Source organism: Colobus angolensis, unplaced genomic scaffold (assembly GCF_000951035.1).
Source record: "Colobus angolensis palliatus isolate OR3802 unplaced genomic scaffold, Cang.pa_1.0 Scaffold51, whole genome shotgun sequence".
NCBI classification, from domain to species: domain Eukaryota; kingdom Metazoa; phylum Chordata; class Mammalia; order Primates; family Cercopithecidae; genus Colobus; species Colobus angolensis.
In genome coordinates, this window is record NW_012118599.1 from 10,001,577 (window position 1) to 10,028,893 (window position 27,317).

The 27,317-nt window shown below is 40.5% G+C and overlaps 1 protein-coding gene across 2 annotated transcripts in view; it reads left to right on the forward strand.

Annotated features, from left to right (window-relative positions):
• The first annotated feature begins 3,194 nt into the window (after window positions 1-3,194).
• The window catches only part of ADGRF1 (adhesion G protein-coupled receptor F1), a 42,338-nt gene continuing 18,215 nt past the window's right edge, over window positions 3,195-27,317 (forward strand). Inside the window, exons 1-7 of one of the 2 annotated variants that reach the window (XM_011960275.1) lie at window positions 3,195-3,351; window positions 16,385-16,495; window positions 17,735-17,792; window positions 19,502-19,648; window positions 21,385-21,558; window positions 23,546-23,646; window positions 24,815-24,873. In XM_011960275.1, coding sequence (XP_011815665.1) covers window positions 16,427-16,495; window positions 17,735-17,792; window positions 19,502-19,648; window positions 21,385-21,558; window positions 23,546-23,646; window positions 24,815-24,873 — 608 coding nt within the window. In that variant the 5' untranslated portion in view covers window positions 3,195-3,351; window positions 16,385-16,426. Of the gene's footprint in view, window positions 3,352-16,384; window positions 16,496-17,734; window positions 17,793-19,501; window positions 19,649-21,384; window positions 21,559-23,545; window positions 23,647-24,814; window positions 24,874-27,317 lie in introns of those variants that run through there. The other variant, XM_011960276.1, reaches the window with a different exon arrangement.

Below are 27,317 nucleotides of genomic sequence, written 5' to 3' on the forward strand. Positions count from 1 at the left end.
TGCAGTGAGCTGAGATCCGGCCACTGCACTCCAGCCCAGGCGACAGAGCGAGACTCCGCCTCAAAAAAAAAAAAAAAATTATACTTGCAATATATATATATACATATACATATACTTAATGCTTTCAAACATTTTGCAACTATGGAATAGAACCACCTGAAACAGTCCAGGGCCTTTTACACTCTTGCATCATCACATCACTCAAGTCTGCCATTTGTGTTTGCAGTCCCTGGGGTAAAACTTCTCTATGACCAGACTCAAAGAATGTCCAGCACTTTCGATGGATGGACATGGGCATCAGGGTCCTTCTCTAATTGGGTTCCTGTCCTTTTCTGGTTCACCTGCTGATCTGTCTCATTTAGATATTGTCTCACACCCAGTAGTCACTCAGGGACAGTTTGTTGACATATGAATTTAGATAACTAGTTCCAGAAACATGACTCTGTTTGCCGTTTTCTTTCTCCCAGGACTCAGGCTTCTTGCTGTTTATTTGTGGGACTCTGCTCTTTTGCTGGGAAACCAAGCCATCAGACTCTTCACTAAACCAACACCAACAAATGAAGTTAGAAGGCTTGAAACTCTTCCTCAGCCCCAGGCCTTTCTTCTTCTCTCTCTCTCTCTTTTTTTTTTCTAGCATTTGTGGAATGTAAAGTTGACCAGATGAACCAAAATAATTTGTTTACCTGGCTTCTTATGCTCAAGTGAACACCTTGTTTATGCCTGTGAAACATTATAATCAAACTAGAGAGGCAACAAACGCCACAGCTCAGCACTCAGAAGGTTAGCTTTGTCCTGAGCTCTTAAGGTAACAAGATGTCCGAATGCTGCCACAGTGCATAAACCCATGCTGCTTCTTTTTGCACTGTGTCCTTTGCAAAGACCAGAGAGCTCTTCAAACTCACCAGGAAGTATTGAGGAATTTAGTGTTGCGTGCACTAACAGATTCTTAGCAGGAAATTAGAAGGGGTGAGTAAAGTGCTTTTTGGTGAGTCATCAGTTTCAAAAACACACCTTATTTCTGAAACAATCTGAATATTGTACGTACTTGACTTCCTTCTATTAAACACAGAATTAAAAGGCTATTAAATGCATTCATCTGTTTGGATTCAGATTTTCTCTGAAACCAATTCACCCATGGAATCGTTGATATCTACTTGTGGCCTCACCTACTAGTGTCTGCTAAAGTGTTTTTGGTCTAATGAGACAATGTAGTGTTTACTTTGGTTCTGAGGGCCATACATTGGCCCCTAGGAAGTTATTGGGCTGCAATGGCACAATGAGCCAAAGGTGGGTAACAGAGCTTCCATCTCAGCTTCAACCCCTCACCACCTTAAACTCCACACTAGTTGGTCATTTTAACTGTTTGCACCCAATTCCATGGCCACTTTCTTGCCCTAGTGATTAGTAGATTATCAATTCCTTTTTATAAACACATTCCTACTAGGATGTCAGTGAATTACTATAAACACTTGCAATTTAATATAGACAATAGGAAAGGTGTGGCCCTGAACTGAGAAGATGGCATCTCTCATCTTAAAACTTCAGACATTGAACCTACTGAGTAAGAGTATGTATTTCTGGAAGTCTTTAACCTTTTGGAATGGAAATTTGGTCTCCAGTTATAATTGATGGACTGTGAAACAGGCAAAACCCTGCAGAAAACAAGCAGAAGGAGAATGGCATTAACTCGACTAAATTATGAGATTAACTTTTTTCCACCCAGGCTGATGGGGGACAAAGGAACAATGGTTGAAGCTTGAGTCTACCTGACAATTGGAGTTTGTCAGGTAAGCGCCATTCTCTTGATAATTTTTTCAGTGGGCTAGACCTAGACCCAATCATAATGAGTATGATGTGGATCAGTGGCCCAGCTGGTCTGGAAGACAAGTGGGTCATACGAGGTTTAGGCCCACATGGCACTAAAGGTCTTCAGCGTGCAATTAGAAGCTCAAATGTTGATGGGAATATTGTTCACTCTAAAAAAGATGTTTCTATTAGAATTTACTTACTCTTTCATGAAAACATAGATGCTTCCTCTTTTCCAATTGTGAGAACAATGTACCTGACTAGCTTTCCCTTTTCTTTAACTGTTAGGAAGTTCTGTCCCTAGAGATAAGTTTCAAATTTATGAAACAATAATTTCAGGGATTATTATTTGCATTACTTTTCTTAATTGACTCTTTAGTTTTATAGTTTCCTTTTTTATAGTTTATATAGAGCTTTTATAATGATTTTAAAATTGTTATTCTCACACTATTTTATTTTGTACATTAACATTGCAAGCCAGCTCAAGTCATTTGTAAAATGTGGAATGCTTAAAGGAAACAAAAGAAAATTAATAAATTAACTGAATTCAGAGATATCCTTTGCTTTCTTTTCAGTGGCATTTTTGAGAATTAACAGATTATTATCCCCTTCATTATTTCATAACAGAATGACAAATTGCTAATTTAGATGTGGTTGTTAGTTGCTCATTACCTTGACCAAAAGTAATTTATGAGCCAATGTGGCTAAAGACACAGCACATAACAATCTTGACCTTTCACAGTTTTCAAACTGGATGACTCCTTGGAAAGAAAACAAATCTTTACTAAAGAAGTTAATCAGGTTTCACTCTACGTTTTCTAAGGACAAAGAACACACCGAAAGCATTCACCTCAGCATCCACCCTGTTGCTGTCTTTTGCCACAGCTCCTTTGGTACTATCCCACCCAGAAGTCTGAGGTTGTTTTATCTGGGAAACTAGCTAGTTGATTCTTTAGCCTTAAATGAAAAAGTTGGAAAAGGAAAAACAATATCTACTCTTATTTCTGCTCCACAGGAATTAGCCACCTGTCCTCATTGGAATTATGCATGAAGGGCTGCATTCCTTCAGCTTTATAGAGTATGACCCAGTGTGTTCAGAGGCTGGACGGAAGTTTTGATGGAGTAGCATTTTGTAGCAAACAGATCTAGGGCAAAAGTGTTTCACATTCCCCTAGAGCTTTTCTCTCCCATTTCCCTTCTGTGATTTCAGACACCCATCTATGTTTGCTGGGAGAATCATTAAGTCTTGAGCTCTGCGCTCCTTCCTCTTACCAGACCTAATAGTGACTTTAAGGTGGAGGGGAGTTAGCAGAAAAGTATATTGTTTCCGTCTTGAAGGGGGTGTGTCCCAGGCTTGTCTACCTGCACAGACCATAATGTGTGCCAGGAACTGCTGATGGATCAGTGAGCCTGTGTTCACACCAGTGAGCTGCTGTTGCTCAGATACTAATACTTTCTTTCCAAACAGCGTAAGAAGTAATTGAGTCACAAGTACACTGAAGGAAGGGCTCCCTCGAGCTGTGGCGTGAAGAGAGAAATCACCAGGTAAGCCCAATAACTGTACTCTGATTACTAAGAACGTGTATTACTATGACCAATACTACCTGTTAGTCTGAGATTATTTTTTCTCTCCTTGAAAAAAAAATTCTGATTTCAATATCTCATTTCCCAAAGATGGTTAATTAAGGGAACAGAGCTGAAAAAACAATGAACAGAAACAACAGATTTCAATCTGCTTACAAACTATAATGAGGTGATTAGCTGAGGCTCAAGCTCCAGATTATCTGACTCGAAGCACACTCTTCCCTCTGTGATAACACAGGATCCCCATTCTTCTGATGTGCCAGGGAGGTAGATTGACTAGAATAAAACGGGCTCCACCAAAGATCAGTCATATGGTTTTCACTAATTCATAATACATTAACCATAGCAATCTCTTAAAATAAAATTGCGCTTGAGAGAATTAAGCTTATTTTTCCTTTAGGGTGAATTAGTTTAAGGTTTGCCTGAATCCATATGTACCCAGGAAGTACTTATCAATTTAACTCCTTTCCAGGACTCCAAAAAACCCTAGAATTGACTAATCATTTCTCCTGCTACTTCCCCAAGTAAATATAAAATGACACACTGTATTTTCTTAGTAGCTGCCTTGAAAATATATAATTTTTCTTTTCTCTTTTCTTTGTTTTCATGAAAAATCCATTTATGTAAACCTGATAGCCTATGTAATACGCCATGCCAGAGACTACATAAAGGAAAGACACTGAAGGAGGAATAGAAACCAGGTCAAAGTGGGAGAGGCGTAGAGAAGTGATGAACTTGACTTTTTCGTGCTGAGATCCATTAAGCCCAACTTGATGATAACATTCATGGGCTGGAGATTACAAACTGAGGCGAGAATAGCAAAAAATAAACAAAAGTACATTCGTTAATATGTTAGAATATTAACACAAGCCTTCTATTATGTTCTGTTTTCATTAAGAAAACACCACTCATTATCTAACCATAACCCAAATTGACAAGTGTTCTAATAATGGTCCCATAATACTTTATTCAACCATTGACAAGTAGTAAAACATTGAGCAAATTATTTAGTTGTCTTGTCCTGGTTATTTCATTTGTAAAATGGTGCCAATAAGCATTAAGATTGGAAATAGGAGTGTATGCCTGTGGAGTCTGACAAGCTCAACTTGCAAACTCACCTTTTGTGCATAACCCTAAGCTGACGTGAATTATTGATGGATGCCTCGTATGTCTTGCTTCTCCGAAAGGAGAGTAAATTTCTTAAAAAACAGGGACAATGTCCCCATAACAGGGTCTGTCTGTTGCTGGGCTGAGGGCAAGGAAAGCACCATACTTTCACAACAATGCGCTTTCTGATGTCTTTCATTACACAACTAAAGGAATACAAACATCTTCTTTAAAAAAGTAAATGAACACATTCATTCAAATTAGGATATGAGTAAATGATTTTAGTGCTTTGGCTGAGAGTAAGTAAAGTAAAAACTGGAAGAAGCAAGAGCGTACTGGATATCTGAGGGCATTCGCAGTGGTAGGAGTGTGCGTCACAAGAGTGCACAACTCAGAAAGTAGGGGAGTGGCATCCCCAGGACAAGTGTCACTGAATTCACAATTTTGCTTAAGGCCACCCTTATGAAACTGTTGTGTAACCTACCTAATTTAAATGTTTATATTTGTAACTTTCAAAATATTTTGCCTAGTTTTATTTTATTTCATTTTATTTTATTGTATTTTTTGAGACAGAGTCTCGCTCTGTCGCCCAGGCGGGAGTGCAGTGGCGCGATCTCGGCTCACTGCAAGCTCCGCCTCCCGGGTTCACGCCATTCTCCTGCCTCAGCCTCCGGAGTAGCTGGGACTACAGGCTCCCGCCACCACGCTGGGCTAATTTTTTGTATTTTTAGCAGAGACAGGGTTTCACCGTGTTAGCCAGGATGGTCTCGATCTCCTGATCTCCTGACCTCGTGATCCTCCCACCTCGGCCTCTCAAAGTGCTGGGATTACAGGCGTGAGCCACCGCGCCCAGGCCCCTGACTTTCTTTTTAATGTTCTTTGGCAGGGAACACCCATCGCTTGTAGAGAAGGGGAAACGCTGTTGCCAAATGCATATGTCTTGGGATTTTCCCAAACTGTGTTTGTCTTAGCAGAGTAGTGCTCACAAGATTTCAAGGTCTTCAGAGTTCTTGACTGGATAGATACATGGTTTTATTTTATTTATTTATTTATTTATTTATTTATTTATTTATTTATTTATTTATTTATTTATTTTTGAGACAGAGTCTCTGTTGCTCAGGCTGGAGTGCAGTGGCACAATCCCGGCTCACCTCAACCTCTGCATCCCAGGTTCTAGCAATCCTCCTGTCTCAGTCTCCTGAGTAGCTGGGATTACAGGCACCTGCCACAACGCCTGGCTAATTTTTGTATTTTTAGCAGAGACAGAGTTTCACCATGTTGGCCAGGCTCTTCTCAAACTCTTGACCTCAAGTAATCCACCGGCCTTTGCCTCCAAAAGTGCTGGGATTATAGGCGTGAGCCACCATGCCCAGAGATACATGGTTTTAATAGATGTGAAAACAATTTAGAATCTTGGAGGGATAGTACTAAAGGCCTATGGCATCGTGATCTGAAACATACCCTCTTCCATGCACAGCTGGGTTGAAGCCTTGATAAACTCACCCCGTAGTACACAAAACCACTAAGGAAGGGAAGCCTTCTTATCACATTCCCTCCCCAATAAGCCACAGATAATCTCATAGAGGCTCCTGGTCAGTGGCTGATGGAAACTGGGAGCTGGCATGTTGAGAATGAAAATTCATAGGAATTAATAATAGAAGTGGAAAATGCCCTAGCATTTCACAGAGTTAAAATAAATTTCCTATGTGTAGTCAGTTGAATAAATAAAATGCAGAGATGAACAGCAATGAGGTATGCCCTCCTAAAACTGCAAACTCTAGTTAACGTTTTATTGATGAGCATTATCAGATCCTCATGGTGTCTTCTTGGTCTCAGTGCAAATGCCAGTTTTTAATCTCCAGAGGTCCACAAATCTAAAGACTTTAAAGTCCTCAAGATAATTTTCTTATTCTTTTCTTCTTTCTCAGAAGACAAAACTTTAAAACCTGATAAGAGTTTCTTTAGTTTTTTGAGATAAGCAGATATTTATTATACATTTGTGAAGTTGGGACATCCTGTCATAATACAACAGATTCACACCTGCAAAGTTCTGGGTAAAGAGAATTTGTGTTAAGCAGATTATATTTTCCGTAAGCACCTTTTACGCTTGTGTTTGTACTGCATGCAGAATGATCCTACTTGGAGACTTCCCTATGCTTAATCTCTTAAAGAATCAAGCTAATTATTTCTGATAAGACACTTAATGATATATTTCTTAGGTATATCATACTCTTTTATGTGGTTGACCAAGGTATCAATTAAGCAGGCAATTGGTAAAAGATGTAGATATGGCATAATTTAAAAAATATATTTAGGTCAGAATTTTATAGGAAAAGGTGGGCCTCATTAAACAAACTTACAGCTCGATAGGGAGAATAAATTACAGTGTTCTATACCACTGCAGAATGATTATAGTTAACAATAATATATAGTTTCAAATAACTAGAAGGAGAATATTCAATGTTCCCAACACAAAGAAAGATAAATGTTTGAGATGATGGATATGCTAATTACCCTGATCTGATCACCATATATTATATATATCAAAACATCACTAGGTACTCTATAAATGTGTACAATTATTATTTGTCAATTAAAAATAAAATTTAAAATAAATAAATAGATAAAATTGATGAAGAATTATCAAGGTGGTCTAGATAAAAAATAGTTTCATTGGGAAATACAGTTGACAAAATTGGCTATTCACTTGGAGGAAATGGAAGGAAATCTGAAAACCTAAATAAATTCCAGAAGGATTGAAGATTTACTTATTTCATCCCAAAACCTAAATTAACTTAAGAAAGATTGAAGATTTAAGTGTATTAAAAATAATTTAAAGAACTAATGAAGTCTTAGACTAAAATGTAGAAGAATGTTTTCCAGTCTTTTTACAGAAAACATGTTCTTTGGCCAGACACGGTAGTTCACGCCTGTAATCCCAGCACTTCTGGAGGCTGAGGTGGGCAGATCACCTGAGGTCAGGAGTTTGAGACCAACCTGGCCAACATGGTGAAACCCTGTCTCTGCTAAAAATACAAAAATCAGCCGGGCATGGTGCTGTGCACCTGTAGTCCCAGCTACTCCGGAGACTGAGGCAGGAGAATCGCTTGAACCTGGGAGGCAGAGGTTGCGGTGAGCCAAGATCGCACCACTGCACTCCAGCCTGGGTGAGAGGGCGTGACTCTGTCTCAAAACACAAACAAGCAAACAAAACCACACATTCTTCACACAACCCCAAGTTTAAAATCCATAATGGGGCTGGATGTGGTGGCTTATACCTGAAATCTCAACACTTTGAGAGGTTGAGGAAGAAGGATCACTTGAGCCCAGGAATTCAAGACCAGTGTGAGCCAATATGTTGAGACCTTGTCTCTGCAAAAAAATAAATTAAAAAATAATTAGCTGGGTGTGGTGGTGTGTGCCTATAGTCCCAGCCACTCAGGAGGCTGTGATGAGAGGATCATTTGAGCCCAGGATGGGGCTGCAGTGAACTATGATCATGGCACTGCACTCCAGCCTGGGCAGCAGAGCGAGACCCTGTCTCTAAATATAACTAAAAGTAAAAATGAATAAGTAAAATCCATAATGGAAAAGATGGACAGATGTGATTTCATGAACATTTTAATCTTTTGTGCAGAAGAAAATAATGCAAAACATTTAAAGATGAACTATAATCCATAAGCAAATACCTATAACGGGAGTGACAAAGACAAAAGAGCTCCTAAAACACAATTTTTAAGAAAAGGATGAACATTCCAGCAGAAAAACTTGGGAAAATGACTTAAGTGGTCAAGCTGGAAAAAAATACAAATGGCCAGTAAATCTCTGAAAAATGCTTAAACTTACTGGTAATCAAACACAGGAAGATTAAAACAATAAGGCAAAAATTTTGCCTATCTGTTTGGCAACGTTAAAAAGATACTGTGGACAGAGTGATGAAACAGGCATTTCTGCAGCTTACCAATGAGTGTAAATGGGTACAGGTTAGGAGGGCAATTTGACCATGTCTATAAAATCTCAAAATATATAAACCTTTGGAAGCAGCACTTTCCTTTTAACTTAGAAAAGTTAAAAGTTCAATCCTGGTTTACCTGGAATTCAGATGCGTGGAAGGAAGCTTAATAGAAGGGAAGTTTGAGGGCAGACTGTGGGAGTTCAAAACTGCGATGATCTTGAGTTTGCTTTTCATTCTGTATGGTGTAGAATCTGGATGGTTTCTGAGGATGAATTGATGTGATATTTTCAGTATAGGTGGAATGCCAGTCAACTGGTTCTATTTCTAGAAGAATCATCTGGGGAATATGATTTTAAAAGTTATTTTTACTTTTTAAGAAAATCACGATGAAAATGCTATTCATATGTAAAGGGAAACGTAAAGAATTAGTGGGTTTTGGTAGGTTTGAAACAGTGAAGATTTATCAGTGTAAGCATGGAATGAGAAGTAGGAGAAGTGTGTTTTACTCTTATTTAAAATAGATCACCCAAGAAGAGTTTGTAACATCTTTAATTTGACCATTCGTATATAAAGATCCCACAGAGCCTACTCTGCAGGGGTTTTCCAGCAGGCCTGATCATTTGTGTTTCCATCCTTAGACACCTGACTCTCCTTAGATACTGAGAACAATCATGTTTATCAGGAAGATAGCTTGTTTTTTCTAGTGTAATGTCAACTTTTATTTTAGCGTGGGGGGTACCTGTGCAGTTTTGTTATATGGGTAGTAGATTGTGTAATGTTGAGGCTTGGGGTGCAAATGATCCTGTCACCAGGTAGTGAGCATAGTACCCAATACATAGCTGTTTTTTTGTTTGTTTGTTTTGTTTTGTTTTGTTTTTGAAACAGGTTCTCCCTCTGTCTCCCATGCTGGAGTGCAGTGGTGCGATCTTGGCTCCCTGCAACCTCTGCCTCCAGGGCTCAGGTGACTTTCCCACCTCAGCCTCCCAAGTAGCTGGGACCACAGGTGCGCACCACCATGCCCGGCTAATTTTTGTATTTTTAGTAGAGACAGGGTTTCACTATGTTGCCCAGGCTGGTCTCTAACTCCTGAGCTCAAGCAATGCACCAGCCTCTGCTTCCCAAATTGCTGGGATTACAAGCCTGAGCCATCGTGCCCCACCCAATAGGTAGCTTTTCAGCCCTTTCCCCCTCTCCCTTTCTTTCTGCTCTAGGAGTCCCCAGTGTTGATTGTTTCCATCTTTATGTTCATGTGTACCCAGTGCTTAGCTGCCACTTATAAGTGAGAACGTGCAAATTAACGCAGGAACAGGAAGATAGCTTTGAAATTCATGTTCTTCTTTTTTCTGAAAAAAAGAATTGTTTGTAAGGAACTCAGATGGAGATCAAATTAACAATCATGATTTAATTAAAATTATGCCCCAAGCAACAAAAACTAACTGGCTCATGGTTGAAGGGAAATACTTGATTCTTTGGGCTGAGAAATTTAGGGAAATAGTTAACAAATTCTTTTTATTTAGAATTTAAATGTTACATTTTCATTTTCTGCAATTGTGAAATGAAAATAAATTCCACTTAACTTACACAATTGCCAAAATAATCAAATCAAAACATATTGAAAAGGACTTTGCAAATTAGAAGGAATTATTTTATTTCTTTTTTTATGAGGTAGCTATCACCTCTCTGGAGTTCTGTTCAGGTACTTCTTAATTTTTAAAAGCAAACAATTCAAGAAGCTCAAATTATCTGGTCTTTCCTTTCTTTAAATGAAGTTGAGTAGAGGAGATGAGAAATAAGCCCTACCTAGGGATTCCAGGAAGACTGGGTCCTGTTACTAAGCTGAAATCTTGGCTAGAAGAAAGAGCTTGGCACCTTTTGCGGAATGCCATTAATCATCTTTTAAGGGCTTGGTGGTCACTCCTGCTATACTGAACCACAAGCGGCTGGTGAACATCTTCAGTTACAAGGGATTGGAATAGAGCCAACCCATGAGGCTTGCAGCTAAGCCTTTTACAGTGGAAATGAGCTGGACTGGTCTTCTGTGGGAAATGAACCCTACTAGAATGCCAGGAGGCATATTGAGCAATGAGCTAAAAACAACAAATCATCCTGAGTGAAGCTCTTCTCAGATGCAAAGTGCAGACTAAATAGAAAAACAGAATCCTTGTTAGGAAGGAGCAGACAGCTGTGCTAGGCTGCAGGCACCAGCAGCAGGAGAAATACTCTTGAGATGAATGAAGTTCTAATTAGTGGCAAAGGAAACACAAATTTATAAGCACATATCTCAATTCTGGGATGGGAAAGGATCAGATTTGGAGGTAGGGTCACAAACTGGACTCTGAAGGCACAACCAATCAATGAAACATAGGACAGTTAAAATAGGGACCCCGGAACAGAGATTCTCGGTAACCCAGAAGTTCACAGAAGTGGATCTGGATTGTGGCTTTCGGAGTTTCTCTTGAGGCATGGAGCTACCATGCATGATAGGTGGGCATGACTATATTGTTAACAGCCAGTACATGGCACAATGCCTGGGAAATGGGAGGCTGTCAGTATACAGTATACGGTAGTTGAACAAATGCAAGTTTAGCAGATTGGTGAAGTGTCCTGGCAGAAGAGTGACTGAGCCAAGTAATTCTTTTTGTCCCCACCAGACTTATAATTCCAGAATTCTTAAAAATTATACCTCTGTTCTGAACCCAATAATTAAATTCTTAGTAGGTTCTTAGCTCATCTCAAACGATGTTCAAGAATTTAATAACCAGTTTGAGGAGAAAACAAGAATAAAGATGAGTAGAAATCGGTGATCTTTCCAGGCTTTGGTTTGGTGACTGCCGACGTTGATAAAAGAACAATTACATAAGTAATCTACAAATAGAAGGTGGGGAATGGGTATGTAATAATGAAACCTGAATGTGAATAGATCTGAGCTCACTTTATTTTTCCCCTTACTGTATAACAGAGGAAACCGAATCCACAGAGTTTTAACTTTCACAAATCCTCACAGAAGAGGTACAAACCTGAGGCTAGGGTGTAATTCATTCAGACCTCTTCCTGTTGTGTTGATAAACAGGAATGTGCTAAAACATGCTAACATATAAAACGTGTTTAAAATTTTACTGTGCACACATGTATATAGACCTCCCCTGAGATTTTAAATGACTTTAAATTACTGTCCTTCCAGAGGAAGTTTGTCTCATTCATATAACTTACCAAACCTCCAAACATTTTTCCAAAGATGGAAGTGGCTATCTTTTCTGCCCTCTCACCTATTTTCTCAGCTGTCTTCTCCTCTATCTCTGTCCAGTTACAGAAACACAAAGGAGCTTTTCTCAAAGGCAAGGGGCCCAACAGTTCCTAGAAAAGATAGATGCTAATGAATATGTTATCAAAAACTGTAAAATGAGAGGTAAAACAAAACCAAGGCTTTACAGGTCATCTGCCTAACTCTTTTTGAGTCATGATTTCTTTTAGACCCTGTGTGGAGACCTGCTCTTTCCATCAATGTGTGTGTGCACATGGGCACACGTGAGGCCAAGATGGACAGGAAGGAGACAGCTCTACTGGGAATTCTATTTATAGAGAAAAAAACATAATCCCATAAATATTGATGCCAGAGAAACAGCGCAGAGTTCAACTGTGCCTAAGATTAGATTGTTGCCAAGAATGCTGGAAAGTGTAGGTGTGAGCAGTTTCAACTAAGTCCGCTATTGATAAGGAGCCAGCTGTTGGCATAAATAAATGATATTTGCAGACCATAAGTATAAAACTGAAAGAATAGGGAGACAACAGTCAGCCCTCTCCAAAGGCATGATAGCAAGTTCTAATGATTGTTCCCTGTCAACTGAAGGACAGGGAATGAACTCTCTGAATGAGTTCAAGGAAGTGCGGGGTCGGGGGCTGTCCCACCATGGTCAAGCCTTCCCATTACTGGCCCCAGCAGCCACAGCACAAGGTGTGATGGAAACATGTCATACTCTAATGACAACAACAGCTCCTCATTGGTGGCAAGGACATAAGGATTCTGAGAATTTCTAAATAATCAGGACCATTCCAGCTTGGAAGGGAAGTGATGAAAATACCATGGGGTTTATGTTTAACAAAGGCGAAGTTCAGTGGGATTTATGAGGACCTCACACACACACAACAGCAATCTCTGACATCCTTGCTGCTGTGGACCCTCCTTTGAGTCAGATAATTCAATTACTGTAAAAATGTACTTTTATTGCTTCGAAGTTGGGATCCCTCCATTTCCAGAGTGGCAGGAATCAGTTAACTCAACTGTCCTTTTTTTTTTTTTAATAAGTAATTTGACTCAGAATTGAAGTCAAATTCTGACACAATCCAGCAAGTAACTATACAAGCTGATGGTAAGGTTGAAATACTAGGCACCACTCTGGGTACTTTACTTGCAAATTACTCATTCAATTCTCCTAAGAGCCTGTGAATTAAATACTGTTTTCCCCATATTCTTGATGAGTAAACCAAAGTATAGAAAACTTAAGACAATTCCAAAGGGCATCCAGTTGATAAATGTCAAAGCTGGGAACGGGACCCTGGCTAGCGCAGCTACAGAGCCCATTTTGACCCATGTGCCTTGAGATTTCATTTTTTCCCACCTTTAACTAGTTGTCAAATACAGGATGTCCAGTTAAATTTGAATTTCAGATAAGAAACAAATAGTTTTAGACAACAAATAATGTTGCAAATATTGCACAGGGGCATACTTCACTAAAAAAATTCATTGTTTATTTGAAATTCAAAATTTCGAGGGTATCTTGTGTTTTTACTTCCTAAACCTTACAACTGTATCCCAGAGGGAGCTATATGCACCAAGGAAGCAAAGAAAACAATTTTGATTCGCTTGAGCTTTGGTTTCAAATCCCAGAGTAGAACTCCTATCACAGGACTAGACTAGATAGAGAAATCTTTATTTTTTATTTTATTTTTATTCTTTTAAGGATGGAGGGTAGCAGAGTGGAGGCCGCAGGCGCCACAACCCCTCCCTCTGCCACTTCTCTCTGGATAAATCGTTTTTCCTATACTTAAAACAGTCTAGAGTAACAGCTCTCAAACCTGCCTGGATGTGAGCATTGCTTGTCTAGCTTTAATAATACACATGGGCTGTCCTGACATGGTGGCTCATGCCTGTAGTCCCTCTTTGGAGGCTGAGGTGGGAGAATTGCTTAAGCCCAGGAGTTTAAGACCAGCTTGGACAATATAGTGAAACCTTGTCAATACAAAAAAATTAAAAGAATTAGCCTGTAGTCTCAGCTATTAGGGAGGCTGAGGTGGGAGGATCACTTGTGCCCAGGAGGTCAAGGCTGCAGTGAACCATGACTACACCACTGCACTTCCAGCCTGGGTGACAGAGCAAGAACATGTCTCCATAATCATAATTATAATTACAATATACAGAACTGGGCCTGACCTGTCCAAGATTTAGTAGGTTTAGGGTGAGATGGGGACACCCACATTTTCTAATAAGTTCCTAAATGTTTTCTCCTTTCCTTCTCTTCCCTCCTTTCCTCACTGGTCTGAAACTCTGACTCTAAGTTAGAGTTTACCATCTATAGCAAGTCCAAGGATGCCAGAATATATCTCTAGGGTGGGAGAAGAGGGAATAAAGAGGTGGGGTCTATGAGAGAGGGCTTTCCCACAATGCCCAGAGCTGTCTTCAGGCCTTCTCAAGCTGGCTCTACAGCCTCAGGCCTGGACTACATGTATGAGAAAGATTTTTCAGAGTGGGATGAGGAGGTGAGAGAGAGAGAGAGTGAAACAGAGAGAGAGTGAGCCTGAGAGCCGTATGCAGGCCAGGTCTCCCATTTGGAAGCAGGCACTGGCACAAAGAGGCAAAACAGATCACACCACAGGCACCAAGACTGTTATCCCATTTGAAAGCTCCAGCCCTATAAACTGTGACCCAAATAGTTCCCGAGAATTCAAATAAAAAAATCCTTCCCTAGAAGTGAAGAAAAAGTGGCCGGGCATAATGACTCACGCCTGTAATCCCAGCATTTTGGTAGGCCGAGGCAGGCAGATCACTTGAGGTCAGGAGTTTGAGACCAGCCTGACCAACATGGTGAAACCCCATCTCGACTAAAAATACAAAAATTGGCCAGGCATTGTGATTGGTGCCTATAATCCCAGCTACTCATGCAGCTGAGGCAGGAGAATCGCTTGAACCTGGAAGGTGAAGGTTGCAGTGAGCTGAGATCATGCCACTGCACTCCAGCCTGGGCAACAGAGTGAGACTCCATCTCAAAAAAAAAAAAAGTGAAGAAAAAGTGGAAAAGGGGCTGGAAGGGGCGCAACCCTCCTCTGCAATGTGACTGTGCTTCATGAGGGTATTGCAAAATCAATTTAGTAGAATATAACAATTTACTAATAAAAATGAAATAAATAAAATAAAAACAAGTAGAAAATATCCAAGGTACACACACACACACACACACACACACATTCATGTTATAACATATCTTTCTTTCTATGGGATCCTGTCAAGAAAGTTTGTAAAACACTGCTCTAGAGACAAATATTCATCACTTTTAGAAAGCAGAAAGCACAGGCAGGAAGGAATAGAACCCAGAGCAGACAAGCTGTGGGGAAACAAGACCCTAAAGAGTAATCTAGAGCTCAGGCTGCTGCCAAAGAATTTTAAAGCAACAGATTTACAAGGAGTCTTTGGTAAACAGGAAGGTGGGGCATAAGAGGACCATTCATCCAAAAGGAGAAGGTAAATTCAAGAGCTGTACGTGTCACATTGCCCGTTTTTCATGCTGCCCCAGAAAGCCCTAGAAAAGGTCTCTGCTGAAACATAGGCCACCTCTGTGGTAGTTCTTCCCTGTCTCTAATGCCTTTTCTCTGCTTTTGAGATCAGAGGGCAGTGTGGGGTGGCACTGGAGAGACGGCAGCATTTGTATGAAGTTTAAGCACACCCAGGAAGCAAGGTAAGGGCTGGATGGAGAGCCCAACTTTGTGTACTCCGGACTGCTAAGCAAGGACACTTATTCCAGGGGAGGACTTTTGAGTTAGGGAGTCAAACTTTTTCACCTTCTCCTGTGAGATGTAAAAGAAACATTGAGAGGTCAGAAGAAGGTATTCCTTTAAGTTCTATCAATGCCATGCAGTAAAACTTAGCAATGATGTAAGCGTCCTGTGTTGAGCTACCCAATACGGTAGCCCCTAGACACATGTGGCCCCTGAGCACTGGAAATGTGGTCAACGCGACTGAGCAACTGAATTTTAAATTTAATTTAATTTTAACTGTCACTCATATTTAGATAGCCACACAAGGCTAGTGGCTACTGTATTAGACAGAACAATTCTAACATTTTTTGATTTTTTTTGATGCAAAATAACCTGGGTATAAGTGATTAATCTTGTGACCAGGTCTATGTACTGAGTTTTATCTAAATTATTTGAGATAATCATAAACTCAAGGACATCTTTTAGCTGATTGTATCTACTATGAAAAAGGAAGTTTGCTGGATTGATTCATTATTATTTATGTGCTTAAACACTCAAATTGTATCCTGGTATTAATGGTTTAAAGAGTCTTTGGTTATTTTAATGTTTTTCTTTCCTGAAATGAAAAGGAAACTTCCGTGAAATATAAAAGACTGGTGTTAAATGCACCTAGTTGCAATGTTAAGCAAGTCATGATTTAAAAAACAGCCTGTGTTTAGTCAGATACCATCACCTGGAAAAGAGCTCTAGAGCAGTTTTCTAATAAGTCTGTAAAGGTGGAAATTTACTACACCTGCAGTGGGAGCAGAAGTCATGATGTCACGGCTTCCGTGAAGTGGAAACACAATCAGACACCCAGGGGCTCGGATCAGCTCAGTGGGGCCCTACCACTGTGTGCATTTTTACATTTTGGCTTGAATTTCTTGTTTTTATGTCTCTACCTTACCTGACACCCTGCTTGTTTAGCACAGACTATGCACCCGACTGCTGCTGCTCAGTCCAGGGAAAATGAAAGTTGGAGTGCTGTGGCTCATTTCTTTCTTCACCTTCACTGATGGCCACGGTGGCTTCCTGGGGGTAAGTTGGTGCTATATCTCATATCTCTTCTCAACTATCTCTCCTCTCTCCTTCTGGCACTTTTAGAACCCCTCACTCTTTAGGGGACTGCAGCTGCATAATTTAATGTACTTGAGATCCGAAGTCCTGAGTTCTTGTTTCAACATGACCAACATTCATTGTGTGGCCTTGGATAAGTAAGTCATTTCATCTCCTTGGAGTTTAGATGATCAAACTGCAAAAGGAGGATCTTTGATTAAACTATCTTAGAGATCTTTTCCAGTTCAACACATTTTCTACTATGGCATTTTGGATGCAGAAAAGTCACACAGATGGACATTAGCAATCCTTAGACACCATCTACACTCTTCCCTATCTACACTCATTTTCGTGATGCTTTCATCTAGGATCATGGTTTTAATATTCTCTACGTGCTGATGACTCCCAGCTGTATAGCTCCATCTCAGACCTCTCCCTTGTCCACACTCACATGTCCATTACCTGCGTGTTATTTCCAGCTGGGCACCCAGTGGACCTCCGAGCTTCATTTGTCGGAAATCGAACCCACTCCTTCTTGTCTGTCTCAGCAGGTGGTATCACTATCTTTCCAGCTACTTAGGCAAAACAACCTTAAGAATCATGCTTGACTCTTCTCACATTCCATATCTAAACCACTGGCATTACTTTTTAAGCTTTACCTTTAAAATATATCCAGAATTCAAAAACTTCTCACTACTTCCGTGGCTGCTACCTTGATTCACACCTTCATTGTCTTTCACCTGCATAATTTCAACAACCCCTGAAATACACTCATTGCTTCTGTGCTTGTCTGTTCTTAGCAGGGCTTCAGGATTGAGCCTGCTACAAAGTAAGTTACAGCATGTCTTTCCCCTGTTCAAAGCTCCCCAGTGGTTTCTCATCTCACTCAAGGAAAAGGTAAAACCCTTTCCGTGGCCTTATAAAGGCCTGCACAACCTGCCTCCCCAGAGACCCTCTGACCCCACCTCCTGTGCCTCTCCTCTCTCTCTCCTCTCTCCGCGGCTCTTGTGTCCTCATTCTGCCTTCACCTGCCAGGCATACTCTTACCCTTCAGGTGTTTGCTCAAAAGTTGCTCCAGTGAGGCCTTCCCTGACCGCCTCTCCACCATCCCTGGCTTAGATTTTAGATTCATGATTTTAATTCATCTGGGAAACTTAGCGAGGCCTTATGAAGCACAACTCTTCAAAGTCTCACCATAACTATCTGTTTTCTTTTTAACAGAGAAATGATGGCATCAAAACAAAAAGGGAACTCACTCTGAATAAGAGAAAACAATCAGGTGAGGCTCTGTCAGACAGCATGGTGTAGTGGATTTTGGTGTCAAGGGACCAGGGTTCTAATACCAGCATTGCCTCTGACTGGTTGTATGATCCTAGGCATATCATTAAACATCCAAATATGTACAAGGAGAATGACAGTAATTCCTATGAGCAGGACATTTGTGAAGATTAAATAATATCATGAGAGCATAGTGTCTTACATCAGACCTGGCAAGTAGCTATTCACACACGCCCTTTTCTTCTGTGCCTTGATTCTAACAATGTAATTAATGGCCATAGCTCCAGTCTAGAAATGAGTTGTGTTCTAAAATTTAGTTTGTGGATTTGATGTTTCTAGTGCTGAACACATTTCCTTATAGAAACAGTGATGCACATGTGGTTGTTAGGTTCCTGGATCAGTCCACAGTAGCTTTTCTACCATGCAATGAGTCTGCCATACAGCAATGTGCTAATAGTACCATAGCATCTATCACCATGCAAGGCTACACTTCTTTGGGAAAATGAAATCAAAATTTCAACTTGTAATGACAGGAATACAATTTTCCTGACAGTAAAAATAACAGCAAAAATATAGCAACTATTACTGGGATGTTACTATGTGGCAGGACTTTTTGAAGTGCATTAGATGAATTAAACCCTCACACTGACTCTCTGAGTTAGGTACAGTGGTCATCTTTATTTTACAGATAGTGAAACTAAGGCACAGAACTAGCGGCAGGGACCAGGATTCAAATCCAGTCAATCTGGCTCCAGAACCAATGCCATTAACCCCTGACGATGTGAGCAGGGCCACCCTTTTCCCTGTTCCCCACTCCTCACCTGCTTGGACAGTAGGAGTGGGACTCGCCTCAGCTCCCACCACTCAGAGAGGACTTCCAATGCCTGGGGAAGAGGCTCCAGTCTGTAAGGAGATGGGAGAGTAAGAGATGGGACTGGGGTGCAATGGTGTGGGATGTCGGGTCTTTCATAGGTGAGCTTTGGGGGACCTTGAAGCCCCTGAGAATTCCATGCCAAGTTTTATGTGAATGGACTTAAGTGAATTTTGGATGGGAGAAGACTCATAGGATTCCCCTCCTTTCCCTGTCAAAATCAGTTAATGGCTTTTCCTTGGGGAAAGAAAAGGTGCTGTCCAGAAATGATGAGCTGGAGGTGTGGGTAGATCAAGCCTCAAGGGAAAGTTTAGTTTTGTTTTGCTTTTGGATTTCATATAAATACCCAAACTCAGCTAACGAATGGAATGTTTTCACAGGAGAAAAAAGGGCTCTTCGTAAGTGTGAGATTGAGGGGTCTTATATTGGAGACGCTTCAAGGAGATCAGAGCTGGGGGCGGGGGAGGGAAGGTTGACTTTGATTTCCTCACCTCTTCCCCCTTCAGTCTCGATACCTGAAGCTTGACTGTGGGTGCACCGTGAGGAACTGTATAACATTGAGAGAGTGATTCTGGGGAGGGACAGGCAGCACCGGGGCAGCTGGACTGGCAGAAGTGAGAGGACAGACGTATATTTGGCATGTGTGGGAACCATTGGCTTGTGTTTATCCTAGGTATTCATTTTTAGCCCATGTTTGGATGAGAGGAACTCAAGAACAAGCAGCGTGGTAGAGTCCCTGACCTCCGGGCTGAATTTGATGATTGTTTCTCAGTCGCTTCCTCAGTAATAGTTTCCCCATGGACAGAAAAAAAGGTTTCTGACCCTCTTTCTCTCTTTAGGCCCAGTCCAAGAATATGAGCTGCTGCTTCAGGTGACCTATGGAGATTCCAAGGAGAAAAGAGATTTGAGGAATTTTCTGAAGCTCTTGAAGCCTCCAATATTATGGTCACATGAGCTCATGATTATCAGAGCAAAGGCTACCACATGTAAGTGTCTCTCAGTGACTGGATATGTAAATGGGGAAGGTGGGTGTATCAGTCAGGGTTATGCTATCAGGTTGGGTTATGCTGTGGAAGCAATCATCCCTACAATCTGTGATTTAAAATAATACATGCTTTATTTCTTCTTCATGCTACATGTCCACTGCAGATTGGCAGAGGGCTGTTTCTGTTGCCACCAGTACGCAGAGTGATGTATCAGACCCTATCTCATATATACCCATGCTAAGTCAAAAATAAGTGAAACACTGGAGAGTTTTCCATAGGCAATTAAATTCTCTGACTCAGAAGTGACCACAGTAATTCTGCCCACAACTTATTGGTTAAAACTGGCTCCATGGCTCCACTTAACTTCAGGGGACTAGGATATGCAATCCTGTGTACCTGGAAGATGGCAAGAAATATTTGGCAGACAGCACTAATAAGCACAAAGGTGGGGTTCAGAGAAGTTAAATTATTGATCTAAAGCACTGATTCTTAAAGCGTGGTCCCCAGGCTAGCAGTAGCAGCAGCAGCAGCATTAGGGAACTTAACAGAAATGCAAATTCTTCATTCATCTTGACTTAGAGGATCAGAAACTCCAGGGTGAGATCTTCCAGGTGATTCTGTTGTGCAATAAAGCTTGAGAACCATTTGCTGCACACTGTGCGTATTTTCACAAAGGTGTCCGGTGACTTCACCCTGCTTTTTGATCTACTGAAAAAAAATGACTTTGGTGGGAATTTCAGGTGTGATAGAAGAGGGCAGGCATAGAGGATTGCTACTAGAGAAACTTTTCATCATGACTTTCCCCGAAAATGTTTCTCTGCCTTTGTCATCTTGCTTATAAGGCCTACCTGGGAGTGGTGGCAGGTGGATGGAAAGGAGTCTCCAATGAGATGGTGGTCAAATACCCTCTAGAATCCTTTAAATATCTCTCCTATTACAAATGTCCTCTTCTGCTTCTCTCTTCCATTGCAGTGGCTATGTATGGAGCATACATCCTTCTTTTGCATGCTAATCCTAGCCATTGTAGCTTTATGTTTGTTAGCTTTCTGATACCAACCTCAGAATTTATTGAGTTGGACATTTCCTTACCTGAAATATATTGCCATCCTGGCTTCATCCTTCTGGCATTTGGTGAGAAATATTACCATTATTTTACTTTTAATGGCAAAAAATTGCTATTACTTTTGCACCAATCAAATCCTTGGTCCAGATTCCATGTCAGAACTAAGGATCAGAAATCACTACTCAGGGCTGGGTGCAGCGGCTCATGCCTGTAATCCCAGCATTTTCAGAGGCCAAGGCAGGCAGATCACTGGAGCTCAGGAGTTCAAGACCAGCATGGCCAACATGACGAAATACTGTCTCTACTAAAAATACAAAAATTAACCAGGGGTGGTGGTAATTCCAGGGGTGGTGGTAATTCCAGCTAATTACTTTAGCTGGTGGTGGAATTAATGCCTGTAATTCCAGCTACTCAGGAGACTGAGGCACAAGAATCACTTGAACTCAGGAGGCAGAGTTCGCAGTGAGCTGAGATCATACCACCGTATTCTAGCCTGGGCAACAAACCAAAACATACCACTGTATTCTAGCCTGGGCAACAAACCAAAACAAAATTCATAGAAGATGTGGGAAGTTAATCTGAAAAATAAGCATATAAAAAATAAAATCACTGCTCAGCAGTAGTCAGTTTATAAACCAGAATCCATGACACTGAGTTCTATTTTTTTGTGCAGACTGCAACAGCCTGAATGGGGTCCTGCAGTGTACCTGTGAAGACGGCTACACCTGGTTTCCTCCCTCATGCCTCGATCCCCAGAACTGCTACCTTCACACGGCTGGAGCACTCCCAAGCTGTGAATGTCACCTCAACAATCTCAGCCAGAGTGTCAATTTCTGTGAGAGAACAAGTAAGCAACAAAGAATGCTCAGGCTGGGTCTTCTCCCACCCCAACATGCAACAGAGAAGGGACTCTGGCTCATCGTCTTGCTAGTCACTGTTTGTTTACAGGGAGATTGAGGGACAGTGATTATATATTATGTTGGGCCTGGCTGGACACAGTGAGAGTTTTCATAGTGCAGAAGATCCAGAAACACATGTGACGGTCACTTCAACCTTTAGGTCCATCCAGCTCAGCTCTGCAATCATATGATTCTATTGAGACTGAGGGAGAGTTGCTAAAATTCCAAAATGAGGAACTGCTTGAGTAAGCAACATTTGTCTTCCTACTCTCTTTTCACCTCTTTTGCCAACATCAATTTCAAGAAAAGGGAAGTCTAGAGATGTGAATGCAGGGAGGAACACATAGTGAATGATTCTACTAAAAGAAATGCTGTCAGTTGTCAACAAATATGTGTACTGAATGCCTTGTTAAAACAAAACAAAAGCTAAAAGTCTAGCTTAGGAAACCAGTGGTAGCTGAGGGAGCTATGGCTAACTTAGGTTTCTGTTCAATGAAAGATGAGATGAGCCAAATGACACGGACTCCAGGGCATGAAGGACTTTAAAAAGCTCCTGCAATGATTACTTCAGTTAACTGGAAGCCCCAGATATTGGTGGAACTGAGCAAAGAGTGAGCCTGAAATAGCCCAGCTTACTTGGGAATACTGACTCTCCTTCCTGGGACTACAGCAATTCAGGTTATGGCAATACATTACTTATTAAGCACCATCTTTATACCCAGATCAGAGGCAAATTCTAGGAGGACACAAAGAAGAATTTCTCTTGCTGTCTATGAATTGGGAGACTCGTTGGAGAGGCCAGGCTGTAATACAAGAAAGAAAAGAATGTCATTTCTTCAACAAATGTTGATGAAAGCCTATGTTTTGAAAGATGGGCACAGCAGCTTACACCTGTTATCCTAGCACTTTGGAAGGTTAAGGCAGGCTGATTGCTTGAACTCAGGAAGAGTTCGAGACCAGCTTGGGCAACATGGCGAAAACGCATCTCTGCAAAAAATACAAAAATTAGCTGGGTGTGGTGGTGTGTGTCTGTAGTAACAGCTACTTGGGGGACTGAGGGAAGAGGATTGCTTGAACCCAGGAGGTTGAGGCTGCAGTGAGCCAAGATCGTGCCACTGCACTCTAGCCTGGGTGACAAAAGTGAGACCCTGTCTCAAAAAGAAAGGAAGGAAGGGAAGGGAAGGGAAGGGAAGGGAAGGGAAGGGAAGGGAAAAAAAGATGGTCCATGTCTAATCCGTCTTTGAAAGATACCAAGCTGGATCAGACAGGGATGACACTTATGAGGAGCTTCCCACAGTACTGTGGAGATGTGCATAGATGAGACGTACACAAATCAATGTTTAATAATATGTAAGAGGCTGGGAGAGAGATAGGGATAAAGTACTGTAGGAATTTATAGGAGAGAAAGACTCTGTATCTGAGGATTACAGAAGACCTTTGTGGAAGAGATGACATTTGATTAGGTCCTGAATGAAGGATAAATGGGATTTGTCCACACACAGAATTGTCCCAGTGCAGAGAAGTACTGGCAATGGGTAGGTAAGGAAGGTGTTGAAGTTAGCAAGTAGTATTGCTGTTACTGTCATCGCTTAATTTTTAATAGGGACAATGCTTAAGCTTATTGCCTAGATGAAGATACATTTCAGTGTTCAGTGAATGCTTTCGTTAGTGACACATGAGAGGCCACGCATTTACCTAGTTTAAAGATTGCCTTGATTACCAGCACTTCCCTATTACTGTTCCAAATCTGCAACTGAAAACTCTGGTTTTTATGTATGCATTCTGTGTTATTTTAGGTGAACATTTCTTATGAAAAAAATTTGAAACATCACTGTTGAATAGATGACTCCAAATTGTACTTCTATAATTGTAGGCTACTAATAAAATCAAGTTAGAAATATATTATATCTATAAACTTATTTTTATTTCCTACAGAGATTTGGGGCACTTTCAAAATTAATGAAAGATTTACAAATGACCTTTTGAATTCATCTTCTGCTATATACTCCAAATATGCAACTGGAATTGAAATTCAAGTAAGCTCTTTCTACTCATTATATAAGGAATTGTTTGCTACACTCAAGTTCAAATGTTTTCAATTCAGCATGTATATTTAATACATATCCTTAATTATTCATTTTCAGTGAGCTATTACAGAGCAGTTATTTGCTCTGCCCACAGCTGAAATTCCCTGAGCATCTTCTTTCTAGGAAAGTTTAGCAGCTGACTTCTTTGCACTTCTGTGGTATTCAGTTTTGCTCACTTATTTGAGTAATATACTAAGGCTTCTTAATTATTTTCTCTTTTTATTTTTTATAAAAAATTTTTATGGGCTGGGTGCAGTGGCTCACGCCTGTAATCCCAGTATTTTGGGAGGCTGAGGTAGGCAGATCACTTGAGGTCAAGAGTTTGAGACCAGCCTGCCCAGCATGGTGAAACCCAATCTTTACTGAAAAATACAAAAATTAGCAGGGCATGTGACATATACCTGTAATCCCCGATACTCAGGTGATGAGGCACGAGAATCGCTTGAACCTAGGAGGTGGAGTTTGTAGTTAGCTGAGATCGTGCTATTGCACTGCACCCTGGGCGACAGAGTGAGACTCCACCTCAAAAAAAAAAAAGAAAAAAGAAAAAAAAATTCATGATCTAAGCTCAATTGTCAGCATTTGGGATTTGCTCTATAAAGAAAACTCTGTTGTTAGAGGATGAAGAGAGTTAATAAGCAAAACTCTCAACTTCATAATAAAGTCACATAAAAACTAGATCAGTGTCCCTCCACCTAGGATGCTGGCTCAGGTGTAGCTCTAACTGAAGACCCGAGCAAATACTTAATAGATGGATTCAGTCTAAGTACCTGTAAAAATTAATGGCCAAGGAAAAAATGGATTTTGGGTAAATTTATTCTATGATCTGGCATCGAGTTCATCTCCTATTCTAAGCAGTTGGTTATTCACAATATATTAGCAATCTCAAATGCACATTTTATACATGTATATGTATGGATATGTGTGTGTGTGTATACATTCACAACTGTTATTTTAACTGTATTTGTATGACATGCAATTATTTCCCACTGTATCTCTTTTCGTTGCTCCTTTGCTACTGTTGATTTATTTATTGTCTGTTTCAACTTTTTGCTCAAATGTCTTTCCGAAGTATGGGAATAAGAATTAACACATTGCTCTTTGTTCTCTTTCTAAGCTTAAAAAAGCATACAAAAGAATTCAAGGTTTTGAGTCTGTTCAGGTCACCCAATTTCGGTAAGTAACACAATGGTCTTAGAAGGGCATCCCCAGAATTGGGCGCCAGTTCTGCAGAAGGCAGAGCGCTGTTTTTAGATGACCCTGACAGAAAACAGGACAGAGTTCATCTTTATAGTAGGATTTTTACTAACTGAAGAAGGATCTGTAACGCTTTAAAAAGTCTGAAGAGGAAAGCCTGGATTCTCACTTAAATCAATTTAGGACCTTAAATTTTTTTTTGACAGTTTCACTCTGTAAACACTAAAATTAATTTTTAATTTAAAAATTTAAAATTTAATTAACATTTTTAAATTAAATTAATGTAATCACCCAGGCTGGAGTGCAATGGTGCAATCTAGGCTCACTGTAACCCTGCAACCTCTGCCTACAGGGTTCAAGAGATTATCTTGCCTCAACCTCCCAAGTAGCTGGGATTACAGGCACCTGCCACCACATCCAGCTAAATTTTTGTATTTTTAGTAGAGACAGGGTTTCACCATGTTGGCCATGCTGGTCTCGAACTCCTGACCTCAGGTGATCTGCCTGCCTCGGCCCCCAGAGTGCCGGGATTACAGGCGTGAGCCATCACATCTGGCCTAGGACCTTAAATACTGAAAAGCATTCTCAAAACTGTGGGTCGGTGAGTAGAACTACAAAACAATAGTAGTAGGGCAGAAACTCAGAAGAAGGCAGGAGATCATGGTGCTCATCCATGGGAAAAAGTGAGCGTTGGGGATAAGGGTTGTGGGTTGTCGAAGGGTGGATTTTCTCCTTCAGCAACCACAGGAAATATGATGCCTCATAATTCGGAGCCAGAAGTGGGGCTTTGGGTGAAATATCTTTGCACAGACATCATGTATACATCATAGCTCAAAACTCAGTGGTCACAGTTTACAGCAAATAAAGAAATATTTAGTAAATTATCTTTTTGTTTATGCCTTAATTCTAAAAGTTGTTTAGTTAGTTTCTAAGTGTACATTAATTACCAACTATTAATAGTCTGTCTGCTTGTTAGAGAAAGTGGCTTAGATGTCAGAGAACTTGACTTGTTATATTTTTTTCACAGTTAACTTAAAAACACCCACAAGAAATTTTCTTTTTCTTTTCTTTTCTTTTCTTTTTTTTTTTTTTTTGAGATGGAGTCTCGCTCTGTCACGCAGGCTTGAGTGCAGCGGCACGTTCTCAACTCACTGCAACCTCCACCTCCCAGGTTCACGCCATCCTCCTGCCTCAGCTCCTGAGTAGCTGGGACTACAGGCGCCCACCACCATGCCTGGCTAATTTTTTTGTATTTTTAGTAGAGACAGGTTTCACCATGTTAGCCAGGATGGTCTTGATCTCCTGACCTCGTGATCCGCCTACCTTGGCTTCCCAAAGTGCTGGGATTACAGGTGTGAGCCACCGCGTCTGGCCAACCCATAGAAAATTTTCAACAGCATTTGCTATAAACATATTGTCCTGGGCATTGTCCTTTTAAGTCATACATGTATAGTTTTCTTTAAAATTCAATACTAGCAAAAACATTGCTTCTTTTTTATATTGAGATTTATATAGTTAATCATACTTTCAATATTCATATTTTTCTTTTCTGTGATCCTTGCTTTCTACCTATACTTCTACTTTATATTCTATCATGTATATCTTATAAGCTGTCTACAATAATTTGTAGACAAAATCACAGTAAAAGTAGGCACAAGTCTGTCAACTACAACTTTTGAGGTTTTACTTTTGTTTTGTTTCATTTTGTTTTAATATGAACATGCAGTTGTCCATGCTGCAGTGGAGTGGTGCGATCTCAGTTCACTGCAGCCTTGACCGCCTGGGTTCAAGCAATTCCACCTATGCCTCCCTGGTAGCTAGGACCACAGGCATGTTCCATCATGCTTGGCTAATTAGTTGAGGTCTTGCTATGTTGCTCAGGCTGGTCTTAAACTCCTGGGCTGTAGCGATCTTCCTACCTCAGCTTCCCATAATACTGGGATTACATGCATGAGGCACCAAGCCCAGTCTAAAGTTTTACGTTTTGCCTATATGATTTAAAATAAATGTCTTTTTAAAAAATTATTTTGAAAAATAAAGAAGGTTTTCACCATGTTGACCTGGCTGGTCTCAAACTTCTGGCCTCAAATGATCCACCCACCTTGGCCTCCCAAAATGCTGGAATTACAGGCATGAGTCACCATGCCCAGATTAAAATAAATCTTAATCTCTCATTGTATTTACTTATCTGTCAAACAGGACAGTTATACACCTGTGGAACCTGGGTTTAACTTCATTAAATCAAATCAACAATAAGCAGGAAAATACTTTGTAATCAATAGAAGGGACATATCAATGCAAAGGTATTGTGACCATCATTACACAAAAGGGTGTCTGCACTTATTTATACATTGTGAGCACAAGTTCAGTGTAGTACGAATTTGAGCTGCAGAGCTTCTGATCAATTAGTAATTAATAATTTT